At 36.9% G+C, this 13,342-nt stretch overlaps 1 protein-coding gene across 1 annotated transcript in view; it reads right to left on the reverse strand.

Annotated features, from left to right (window-relative positions):
• The window catches only part of SMC5 (structural maintenance of chromosomes 5), a 75,539-nt gene that overhangs the window by 22,895 nt on the left and 39,302 nt on the right, over positions 1 to 13,342 (reverse strand). Inside the window, exons 12-13 of the mRNA XM_027839578.1 lie at positions 2,924 to 3,018; positions 2,631 to 2,763 (exon numbers count right to left, since the gene is read on the reverse strand). Coding sequence (XP_027695379.1) covers positions 2,631 to 2,763; positions 2,924 to 3,018 — 228 coding nt within the window. The remainder of the gene's footprint in view (positions 1 to 2,630; positions 2,764 to 2,923; positions 3,019 to 13,342) is intronic.

A 13,342-nucleotide genomic window follows, 5' to 3' on the forward strand; every position in this document is an offset into this window, starting at 1 on the left:
TTCTATTGATGTGAATTAGTGGAAATAATAGGATAATCAAAGAGCTTCTGTGATTTCTTTAGTCTCTTAAAGTGCCTTTGGCTTCCCATGTCCTTCAGTGTGGCTGAGTAAGGTATCAGACATAAATGTTTATGGTGCTCAAAGTCTCTGTTACCTACAGTGATTCCTTGCTGAGGATTCTCCTTTTTTAAAACCACAACAGATGCTTAAAATTCCATCTGATGATGGAACCAACCTAAAGGCTTGGGGTCTTAAAAAAAAAACCCAAAAAGAAGTCTCAGGAATTATGGTATTTGCAGGAATTGAGGCAGCTAGATGGCACAATGGATAAAGTGCTGGGCCTAGAATCAGAAACACTTTAGTTCAAATCCAGCCTCACATATTTATTAACTATGTGATCTTGGGCAAGTAAGGCAAGTAACTTAATCTGTTTACACCTCAGCTTCCTCATCTGTAAAATAAGGATAATAACAGTACCTACTTCCCAGAGTTGTTGTAAGGATCAAGAGACAATACTTGCAAAGTGCTCAGCATTGTTCCTGGGATATAGCAGGCACCATATAAATGTTGGCTAATATAATTCTAATAAATTAAGTACAAATGCTACTGGGGACCTCTATCCATATTTTGCTAAATTTTCTAACTTATATTCATAACATTTTAGAACTGGAAGGGACTTTAGTGATCACTCCACATACCCTCACATTACATATATGGAAACCACGGGTCTCAAAGGGCTAAGCTGCTCAGTTAATGGCTGAGATGATCAGCAGGTTTGAGACTTCCTGACTTCTAGCTCAGGGTTCTTTCTACTACAATATGCTGCCTCTTGCTCAAAAGAAAAAAACACATTCCTCACTCAAAGTAAAACCATTACTTTTTCTTTAAAAAAATTCTTTACTTTAATAATTCAAAAGATCCATGATTTCATCTGTGTGGGTATTCGCTCCACTGACAAACATATTACCCTTCCTATGTTTTACTGGAAAGGCTTCATGAACTACTGTGGCTAGAAATAAAAATCAAAACCAATCACTCAGTGACCAAACTTTTGGTGTTTAAATGAATGGGGCTGGTCCTCACATCACAGCTACCAAGCTCATTGACGGGCCTAGCCTCTAAGCCTTTCTAGTCACGGCTGGTTATTTTCTCTACCAGCAAAATCTTCAAGAAGATAGTTTACTTCCACACCATGATTAGGCAAGAAAGGAGAATTTACTTATGTCTGTTATCTGGAAATATTAATAGTACTGCAGATTTTATACTATTTTTATAAGAAAATAGGTAAGAAGCTAGTATGGCATAATGGGTAAAGTACAGAATCAGGTAAACATACATTTAAATCCTGACTCTGATGTTTCTAAGCCATGTGACCATGGACAAATCACTTACCACCCCCCACCCCAAGCTTCAGTTTCCTCTTTTGAAATATGATAATAATAATGATGCTGGAATATCTGCCTTATAAATTTCAAAGACTGAAATGAAAAGCACCTAAAAGTTAAGTAAAAGATTTCTTTCCTACCCTTCTGTCCACTGAAAAGCCCTACTAACAAAAGAGGAGTGAGTGCCAGGCTTTATAACGGCTTAATGTGCGAGGAAAAGGGCTCCTAAGGGTGAGGCCTACTAAAGTAAGAACTTTGCAGTGATTCTTCTAGGGAACCCATGAATAGATTTCAGGGGATTCATGAACTTGGATGGGGAAAAAATTATTTTGGTTTTTAAAATATGTTTCTAATGGATAATCGGTTTCTTTTATAATCCTATAAAATTTATGAATTTAAAAATGTTAATCTGAAAATGGGTCTGTAGCTTCACCAAAATGGCTTATAATACAAAATGCCTGTTCAAGGAGTGTGGGAAATAACAATTTAGGGGTTGCTCTTTTGTAATTTTGTAATGATTTGTGTGAGGGTTCTGGAAGAGGTGGTTCTGTGGGCAAGATAGAACTACTTATTATACTATTACGATCAGTAAAAGATGGGGGGAAGTACTGGTGAGACAAAGAAGGTGTGTATGTGCACATGTGCGTGTGTGCGTAGGTATATGTGTATGCATGTGGGTGACTGTTTAAGAATTGGGGTGTTGGTGGCAGGAAAGAAGGAAGTCTGAATAGCTGTTCCAACTAGGGATATGTTTTCACAGTGGTGGTGGACATTAACATGTAAAGGGATGGTACTGCCTGTATGATTTTATACTGTCTATCATTTCAAATTCACATATTCTTTAGAAGACAAGTTAGTCTTTGACAATACAGTAATGTAGGCTTTCTAACTATACCATCAAGATAATCTAGAGATACTTATCAAGAAAGAATAAAAGCAGAAGTTATCCAGGTAAAGTTTTACATTGAATCTGTTAACCTAAAAGTACTAGTTATTATTTAATTCAGGTAAATCAAATAACCCCTTTACTTCTTGCTGTCAATTTCAGCCATTAGTCCTTGTTTTTGATATACTAAAAATGATAAAGGCCAAGGTAATTTATGGTTGCTTAAAGACAAAACCACAAGGCTATCACCTTATCTTGCTGTTCTGAAGGCTATTTCCAATACTTCTGCCATTTTCTACAAGGATTTTAACTTTTAAAGTGCCACAATATAACTACAATGTTAGTTATGACCTCCTCACCTGTTCAATTATTGCTCTGGTCTTTTCTGTTCCTACAGGCACATCATGAACGTGATGCTGGTAGCAAAGGTAACTCATCACAAATTGAGGTGCGTCAAACAACTCTCGCAGATAGGAAAAAAGTCCGTATTTCCTAATGAATACAAAGATCACCAACAGAATGTTCTTAGTTCTTTAGGTTTACTAGTATATATTATAAAATACATTTTCCAAGTATTTTTATTGTAAATGATACTTAAAAACATTTAAGAGGTAAATAAAGTTCAAAATTAGAAATAATTTCAAATACTTACTTTAGATCATTCAGAGACCTTGTGGGTACTCTGTCTGCATATGTGATACTGGGAATACAAACAGCATTTACTTTTAATTTGTGATTGTCACGCATCTAGATTGTAGGAAAGCAAAAGCATTCTTAAAAGGCAATTTCAAAACAATTATTAAAATGACAAAATAATAAGCTTTATAACAAAAAGTTTATGAATTAAGGGCTGGAATATAAATTTATTTGTAAAATCTTAAGAGAGGATCATGGAATATTACGAGCAGTCTCATCTCATAGAACAGAGAAAAGTAGTCAAGAGTAAAACAAGTTTAAGGTGAGAGACCAAATTAAGCAAAGTCTTTCCAAGGATATTTAGGAATGATGACATTAGAAGGACAACAAACAGATGAAAGATGGCAAAGATTTAAAAAAAAACTTTTTTTTATAATAAAAAGAGGAAAATAAAATAAAAACCCAGCAAAACCAATCAATACAATAAGAAAATCTGAACATATATGCAATGTTTCCACACTTGTGGACCTTGGACCTCTGCAAAGGAGTGAGAGTTATCTTCCCATATTTCTTCATGCTTATTTTTTGTAATTCTGCAACATTCACTTTTGATTTTTTGTGGTTGTTCTTTTCATTTGCGATGTTTTAGTCATTGTGTATATTGTTTTCTTGGCTCTTTTTAATTTACTTTACATCAGTTCATGTAGATCTTGCAATGGTTCTCTACATTCACTACTTTTGTCATTTCTTATAGCACAGTAATACTGCATCACATCTAAATAACACAATTTGTTAATTGTTTCTAAGTCTTTGCTATCACAAAAAAAGTGCTACAGTAAATATTCTGGGGTACATGAGTTTTTTCCCTCAATGACTTCCTTGGGGTATATACCTAATAATGGGATCTCTAAGTCAAAGGATATGGACATTTTTAGTTGTTTTATTTGCATAACTCCAAATTGCTTTCCAATATGCTTACACAGATTGATAGCTCTTTCAACAATGGGGCCAGAACGCCTATCTTTCCATAACCCACTATTGGCTATTCCCATCTTTAGTCATCTTTACAATTTGCTGGATGTGACTTGAAACCTCAGGGCTGTTTTGATTTACAGATCTCTTATTAGTAGTGATCTGGAAGATTTTCACATAGTTGTTTACAAGTTTTTTTGAAAACTGTTCATATCCTTTGACCATTTATCTATTGTGGAATGGCTTTTAGTAACATATACATGTTGACTTCTATATATCTGGGCTGTTAAACTCTTATCAGAGAAATTTGATACAGGTTTCTTTGTATTCAGCCACATCCTCTATTATCTTAAGTGCATTAATTTTGCATAGAAGCTTTTTGGTTTCATGAAATCGAAGTTATCTAACTGCCTCACCACTATCTCTTGCTTGGTTAAAAATCTATTTCTTAGCCACAGCTGTGAAAAGCATATGATTTGTTTCTCTTCTAATTTTTTATACTGTGATCTTTAACATTAAAGTCATATATCCACTTTGAATTTACTATGGAATATGGTGTAAGGTATTGGTCTAAGCCTAATTTCTGTCAGACTGATTTCCAGTCTTTCTGGCATTTCTTATCAGACAGTGAATTCTTTCCTAAGTAATTTATGTTTTCAGGTTTATCAAACAGTGGATTATTGAATTTCACTATATCTGATTCTTTCTTTCTACTCTGTTCCACTGATATACTTATCTTTTTCTAAAACTATAACAAATGATTTTGATGGTTGTTACTTTATAATATACCCTGAGGTCTGGAAGTGATGTTTCCCCTTCCTACCTTTTTTCATTACTATTACATTTACTATTCTGGATCTTTTGTTCCTCCAAATGAAATTTATTATTATTTTATTGAGTTCTACAAAACATCTTTTTGGTAGTCTGATTGGTATAGCATTATAAACAAATTAACTGGTTGTACTGATATGTTTACTATATTGGCCTGGCCTACCCATAAGCACTAAATATTCTACCAGCTATTTAAGTTGTCCTATATTTCTTTAAGGAGCAATTTGTAATTGAATCTATACAAGTATTTTGTAAGTTTGTAGACTGATCCCCAAATATTTTATACATTTATTTTGAATGAGATTTCCCTTTCTATTATTGCTTCTTGGGTATTATTATTATTATTATATAGAAATGCTGTTGAATTTTGTGGTTTTATTTTGTAACCTGCAACTTCTCTGAAATTATTAATTTTCTCACTAATATATTTGCTGACTGCTTTGGACTTTCTAAATAAACCATCTTGTCATCAGTAGCTTTATCTCCTCTTCAATTATTTTTATGCCTTTAATTTCTTTCTCTTGTTTTACTGCTATTGATAACATTTCCAGAACTATATCAGATAATAATAGGAAAAATGACATCTTTGCTTTACTGTATCTTCTAGGAAAGCTCCTAGAGTATCCTCATTGTATATGATGTTCCATGGAAGACAAGAACAAGAATCCCACAGATGGGACTGATTGATGAGTCGCTATATGAATTGGGACTGATTGATGAGTTGCTATATGAATTGTTGAAATAAGTATTCCTATCAACAATATCATGGCTCCATTAAAGAGCTGAAGCATATCTTTGCATTCTAGTAGATGTATATCAGTCAGTTAATAAATATTTTTTAAACCTCTACTGTGTGCCAGGCACTGTGCTAAGTGATGGGGATATAAAAAAGAGGCAAAAGATAGTTTCTGCCCTCAAAGAGCTCACAATCCAAAGGGAGAGACAACAAACAAACACATATGTACAATGAACCTATAAACAGGGTAAATTGGAGATAATCAACAGAGGAAGTCATTAGAATCAAGGTGGAATCAGGGAAAGGCTTTCTGTAGATGAGATGTTTAGATGGGACTTAAGGGAAGCCAGTAGACAGGGATGAAAAGTGAGAGCATTTCCAAACATGGAGGCAGCCAGAGAAAATGCCAGTGGCCAAGAGACAGAATGTCTTTTTTATAGAACAGAAAGGAGACCAGAGTCACTGGATCTAGAATATGTGGTTAGAACAGAGATGTCAAACTCCTCGCTAGCAAAACTCTTACTGTAAGTGGTAAATGTTTAACAAAATAAGTAAAAATACAACACAGATAACGTTAATTTGTGGTTCTTTAAGTCAATACATATCTTGCAGGGATCTGTTTCTATTTCAATTTGACATTACTGATATAAGTAGTCCTGGAGATCATATAGAGCAACTAGAGCTTACTGAGTTGGTGTGTATGTGTATGACATGGTTGGACTTGGTGTTTTAGTTAAATCATATTGGCAGTTGAATGAAAGTAAGTTTGGAGTAGTTAAAGACAGTAGTGGGCAGGCAGACCCACTGGCAGGCTATTACAATAGCCCAGGTGTGATGAGGGCCTGTACCAGAGTGGTAGTAATGTCAAAGGAGAGAAAGGGGCATATAAGAAATGTTGTGGGGGGGCAGAACCAAGATGGCAGAGTAAAAGCAGTGACTTGCTTGAGCTCTCCCCCAAACCCCTCCAAATACCTGTAAAAAATGGCTCTAAACAAATTCTAGAGCAGCACAACCCACAAAAAGATAGAGTGAAACAAATTTCTAGCCCAAGACAACCTGGATGGTTAATTGGAAAGGTCTATCATGCCGGGCTGGGAGAGGAACGCAGTTCAGCATGGGAACACAGGCAAAGACCAGGCCTCAGCAAAACTGGAGCAGGCCTCAGGGGACTGAATCATGGGCAGCTCTGGTGGTTTCCAGATTTCTCAATCCACAAACACCAAAGACAACTTAGAAGGTCAGTAGGAAAGGTCTGTGACCTTGGTGAGAAAGGAGCTAGGTCCCAGCCCCAATCCTGGGGCGGTAGCTGCTTCTGGAACTCTTGGCCCATAAATGGAGGGGGGAATCGAGTGGCTGATCAGAGGATAATTGCAGGGATCCCTTTGCTGGTGCTGAGACAGGATTCTCTTGCTTTGCCCATGTTTGTATCTGAGTCACAGTTCTGGGTGGCAGTCCTGGGGTGAGGAGTGCTGCCATGGTGCAGTTTGTAGTGGTGGTAGAGAGGAATTCTCCTCACAGTTCCAAGGTAGAAAAGAGTGCTTGTGGTCACTCATAGACCAAAGCACAGACCAGGAAAGAAGTAAATACCTCGCCCTTGATCATAGCACCTTGGAAGAACTAACAATTTAGAGGTCCCTAGAAGTATCTCTGAAAACAGCTGCAAAAAACCCCCAAAGCTTGGGACAGTACATTCTCCACATCTTAACCCTCCCTACCCTAACAAAGTGTTAAAAAGTCAAGTAATTGGCTGGCATCATGACCAAACTGCACAAAAAAAGTCAAGCCATAGAATCTTACTCTGATGACAAAGAAGATCTTTAAAACATACAACCAGAAGAAGACAACAAAGTCAAAGCTCCTACATCCAAAGCCTCCAAGAAAAATATGAATCAATCCCAGGCCATGGAAGAGCTCAAAAACGAGTTTGAGAAGCAAGTAAGAGAAGTAGAGGAAAAACTGGGAAGAGAAATGAGAGTAATGCAAGAAAATCATGAAAAACAAGTCAACAGTTTGCTAAAGGAGACCCCAAAAAATACTGAAGAAAATAACACCTTAAAAAATAGCCTAACCCAAATGGCAAAAGAGGTCCAAAAAGCCAATGAGGAGAAGAATGCCTTAAAAAGAAGAATTGGCCAAATGGAAAAGGAAGTCCAAAAGCTCACTGAAGAAAATACTTCCTTAAAAATTAGAATGGAGCAATTGGAAGCTAGTGACTTTATGAGAAATCAAGACATTATAAAACAAAACCAAAAGAATGAAAAAATAGAAGACAATGTGAAATATCTCACTGGAAAAACAACTGACCTGAAAAATAGATCCAGGACAGATAACTTAAAAATTATTGGACTATCTGAAATTGGACTATCTGAAAGCCATGATCAAAAAAAGAACTTAGACATAATCTTTCAAGAAATTAACAAGGAAAACTGCACTGATAGTCTAGAACCAGAAGGTAAAATAGAAATTGAAAGAACCCACTAATCACTTCCTGAAAGAGATCCCCAAAGGAAATCTCCTAGGAATATTGTAGCCAAATTCCAGAGCTCCCAGGTCAAGGAGAAAATATTGCAAGTAGCCAGAAAGAAACAATTCAGATATTGTGGAAACAAATCAGGATAACACAAGATTTAGCAGCTTCTACATTAAGGGACAGGAGGGCTTGGAATATGATATTCCGCAGGGCAAAGGAGATAGGATTAAATCCAAGAAATACCTTCCCAGAAAAACTGAGTATAATCCTTCAGGGGAAAAAATGGACATTCAGTGAAACAGAGGACTTTCAAGTATTCTTGATTAAAAGACCAGAGCTAAATAGAAAAACTGCCTTTCAGTTACAAGACTCAAGAGAAGCATAAAGAAGTAAACAGGAAAGAGAAATCATAATGGATTTATTAAGGTTGAACTGTTTACATTCCTACATGGAAAGATATTTGTAACTCATGAGACCTTTGTCAGTATTAGGGTAGTTGGAGGGAAAAAAATTATATGTATGTACAGATAGATAGAGAGATAGATAGAGGGTACAGGATGGGTTGAAGATGAATGCGTGATATCTGGAGAATAAAATAAGGAGTGAGAGAGGATTATACTGGTAGAATGAGAAAGAGAGAGGCAGAATGGGGTAAGTTATCTCACATAAAACAGACAAGGAAAGGCTTTTACAGTGGAGGGGAAATGGGGGAAGGTGAGAGGGAATGAGTGAATCTTATTCTCATTGGATTTTGCTTAAGGAAGGAATAACATACACACTCAGTCGGGTATGGAAATCTAGCTTACCCTATAGGAAAATAGGGGGGAAGGGGATAAGAGAGCGGGGAGATGATAATGGGGAGGTCAGATTGGGAGAGGGGGTAAACAGAAGCAAACCCTTCTGAGGAGGGACAGGTTCAAAAGAGAGAACTGAATAAATGGGGGCAAGGTAGGATGAAGGGAAATATAGTTAATTTTCCACAACATGACTACTATGGAAGTGTTTTGCATGACTACATATGTATAACCTGTATTGAGTTGCTTGCCATCTAAATGAGAGTGGTTGGGGAGGGAGGAAGGGAGAAAATTTGGAATCCAAAGTTTTAAAAAACAAATGTTAAAAATTGTTTTCACATGCAACTTGGAAATAAGATATACAGGTAATGGGATATAGAAATCTATCCTGCCCTACAAGAAAACAGAAAGGGAAGGGGATAAGAGAAGGGAGGCAGATAGAAGGGAGGGCAGATTAGGGGAAGGGGTATTCAGAATGCACGTCATCTTGGGGTGGGGGGAGGGACGAGATGGAAAAAAATTTGGAACTCAAAATCTTGTGGAAGTGAATGCTGATAACTAAAATAAATAAATTAATAAAATTGGTCAACTGTTAAAAAAAAAAAAAAAGGAATGTTGCAAAGGTTAAAACGGGCAGGCCAATTGCCTCTGCAATTGGTGCAAAGAGCTCACTCCTCCTAAGCAGTCACAGCTACTTAAAAAAATAAAGTTCTCTCATCATTTATCCAGAAAAGAAATATCTTAACAACAAAGTCTTTGGCACTGTCAAATGGTTCAACATCAGAAATAGATATGACTCTATCACTAGAAATAACACAACCATCTGCTTTGCCAGTGTACCCTAATACCCACTGGGCATTTGCCCTGTAGCTGAACTCTCTAGTATGTACTGTCTTCCTCTTAGAATATGAGCTTCAAAAGAACAGTGACTGTCTTCCTTTTCTATTTGTATTCTCAGATCTTAGTGACATTTATATGCTTTTTTATTAGTTCATTCATCTTCACAGAAATGATAATTAAGCTCATGGAAGCTAATGAGGTCATCAAATAAGAGTACAGACAAAAAAGAGAAGAGGGATCCAGATAGAGCCATACATATGCACAGTCAAGGGAAGTATAATAGAAGATAAACCTGCACAGGAAATGGAGGAATGATCAGAAAGTTAGGAAGAGAACTGAGAGAAAGCAGTGTTATGAAAACTCAGAGAAGCGATGGTATCCAGGAGAGGATGATTAACAATATCAATTCCTGTAGAGAAGTCAAGAAAGATTTATTAATTAAGAGATTATTGATAACTCTGGAGAAAACAATTTCAAGTTTCAGTTAAATGATAAGGTCTTAAGTGAAATTGCAAAGGACTGAGAAGTGGGATGAAAGGAACCAGAGGCAAGAGGTGGATACCTGCTCCCCTTCCCCCCCAGCCCCCACTCCCCTGCCTGAGTTATCAGGAATGTTATAAAGGAACAAGAAGGCAAATGCAATCTTAGAGAGGCACCATTTCAATGAATAAGGAGGTTCCATTGTACTCTGCTCTGGGCAGGCTACATCTACAGTAATGTGATCAGCTCTGGCCATCACATTTTAGGAAGAAAAATAATAAGCTGGAAAGGATCCAGGGCAGAGAATCAGGAAGGTGCCAAGTTTAGAGTTCATAATATATGAAGACTGGTTGAAGGATCTGGGGATATTGAGCCTGAAGACAAAATGAACTGAGAGGATATAACAGCTGTCTTCAAACATATGAAGGGCTGTCACCTGAGAGAAGGATTAAACTTGTTTTATTTGGCTCCAGAAAGCAGAACCAGGAACAATGCTTTATAAAATACAATGAAGGCTTCCAACTAAGACTGCATTTTAGAATGTTGAAGAGTCCATATCCTCCACAAACATACCACTAAAGCTCTAAAAATACACCAGAAGGAATATTGGTTGAAAAAGAAAAAAAAAAAGACCAAAGAGAAATTGTCCAGGCTCTGGAACCGCAAGAAAAGACTTGTCAAAAACCAGCATTAGATTTGAACAAAGACAATTCAGTGTAGGAAGAAGGTATAATGTACAAGCAGTCTGGACCTCCATGAAACTGGGCCAGACATTGCCCAGCAAGCCCCATCCATGTCATAAAAGGAGACAGGGTCCAGCCAGTGAGCAGGCAGCATCATGCTTAGGGCAGCCCTATGCCTGAGACCCAATAGGAGACAAGGTCAGACCAGCACTTGGGCGGTGGAGTGTTTAGGCAGCTCCTGCCTGAACTACTGCAAGAGACAGAATCAGCCTAATAAAAGGGCAGTCTGTGCCCAGAGCAGCACTCAGTCAGTCTTGATTCACAGTGGGAGATACAGCCAGACTACAGAAGCCTAAATAGCTCACACGGTCCACATCTGAACTACTGCAGGAGGCAGGCCAGAATAGCACTTAAGGAACCCTGGGATGAGGAACTCAAACCTAAGCTATAGTAGAAAAAAGAGCCAGGACAAAACCTGGGGTTTTGCAGGAGGTCTGCTACCACATGTTCAGTATTTGGTTGGAGTATCAGGGTCCCAGAATGTATGTGATGTAGGATATAGCCAAGTCTTGGTTTGGGACTGCCTTAGGGGGCAACAGAGAAAGAACTGAGGTCAAAATCTAAGTCTAGCTATAAGGAGACTAAGTCAAAGTCCAGGAATTTCTGCAGAGGATGACGACTACTCTTAGCCTCCATATGCGAAACCAAGAGGGACCTGTCCACACTATTTAAAAATTCAGGAAAGAGCAGAGTCTGAAAGCTCCAAACCAGAAACAGGCTGGAGATAAGAGTAAATAGTACAAAACAGCTAAACACAAGGAAGAAATACTATAAAGTAAGAAAAGACCAAGAAGTAAACCCAGAACATGAGAGGAACCCCCCAGCAAGTATATAAAAGTACCTGGAAGAATTTAAGCAAAAGATAATATGTAAGATGAAATGAGAGTTAATGAAAAAAGAATGTGAAGTAGAATTAATAGAACAGAAAATAGTAAATCTTACCCAAGAACTGGACTCCTTGAAACTCAGAATGAGGGAAACAAAAAGCAATGATGTCACAATACATAAGAAATACGAAAACAAATCAAAAGATATAAGGAAATGTAAAGTATTACACTGTTAAAAAAAATGACCTGGAAAAATAATCAGAGATAATCTAAGAATTAATTATTGGACAACTAAAAATCACGAAACTAAACAAAAAAGTTTGGATAACAGATTTCAAGAAATCACAACTGAAAACTGCCCAGATGCAAAGTAGAAAGAGAAAAAAATTATTGGTTACCTCCTAAAAGAAACCCTAAAGTGAAAACTCCAAAAAACACAGCCAAAATTCAGAGTTTACAGGTCAATGAATAAGTACTGCAATCAGCTAGAATGAAACATTTCAAGACCTAAGAAGCCACATTCAGGATCACTAAGATTTGGCAGCTACCACTAAAAAGGAAAGGTAATTCTGGTAAATGATATTCTAAAAGGCAAAAGATAAAAGGCATACAACCAAGAAAAACTTACCTGCAGAAGCTGCATATAGGGGATAAAATGGACCCTTAATCTAGTACCTTCAAAGGACTCCTGATGAAATACCAGAGCCAAATAAAATGTTCCAATGCAGACACAAAAGTCAAGTGAAAACTAAAAAAGTAAATACATTTGAGCAATGGAAAGGTCTATACAATGATGAAATGCTTATATTTTAGCAGGGAAGAAGAAATAAATACCCCTTCAGAACCATAATATTTTCAAGGATCAGAGAGGGAGTTAAGTAACTTAAATAAGACAGAGGACCTAGAGGTGATTTTGTTTTGTGTTACTGGTGTTAACAGAAGAAAGAAAAGGAGAGTAAAGGGAATACTGGAAGAAGGGGAAGGAACTTATTACAGTCAATCCTCAACTTTTGTGAGAATAATGCTCCTAGAAAATGGCACAAAAGTAAAAAATTGTGACTGTTGGTACACTGAAATAGGGGGCTATGTTCCTGTGACCACCAAAAGTAATCTTTCGCTAGTGATAACTGAAAATACATTTTCTTTCCTCTATACAATTCTTTACAACAAATCATTCATTCTAACAATATGCACTTTTTCTAATATAGTAATCATGAAATAATCCATAAACTGCCATACACAAAATAAAATGTATAACGAGCAAAACTTTTTCTTGCTTAGTAATTCCCTAGAATTTTGTGACCTTTTGTGCTAACCTCTCAATTAAAAAAATGATTTCAGACAATATTCACTTTTTACAATCCATGAAATCTGTGGTACCATAAATACTTCCCTTCTTTTTGCGGATATAATGAATTGTGGATTTGTTAACACCAAACTCACGGTCGACAGTGGCTGCAGACATTCTGGCACAAAGTTTATCTAACACCTTTATTTTCTCACTGAGCTGCATCATTAACTTTGCATGCTTGGGCTTAGAGACCAAAGGACACGCACTGTGCTTTAGAGGCATAATTGCATCCCAAAACTTAAGTTTTAAAGACAAACAATGAAAATAGGTAACGAATGCACAGGGTGCTCTTTACAATGGTAGGTTAACCAAACCAGTGAAGCGGCTAGTAGGTTATCAATTGCTCCACAAACTTGCTCTCATCACACCTCTCATTTTTTTCTCTATTTTG

The sequence above is a fragment of the Vombatus ursinus genome, unplaced genomic scaffold (assembly GCF_900497805.2).
Source record: "Vombatus ursinus unplaced genomic scaffold, bare-nosed wombat genome assembly UNPS02014832.1, whole genome shotgun sequence".
Classification (NCBI taxonomy): Eukaryota; Metazoa; Chordata; class Mammalia; order Diprotodontia; family Vombatidae; genus Vombatus; species Vombatus ursinus.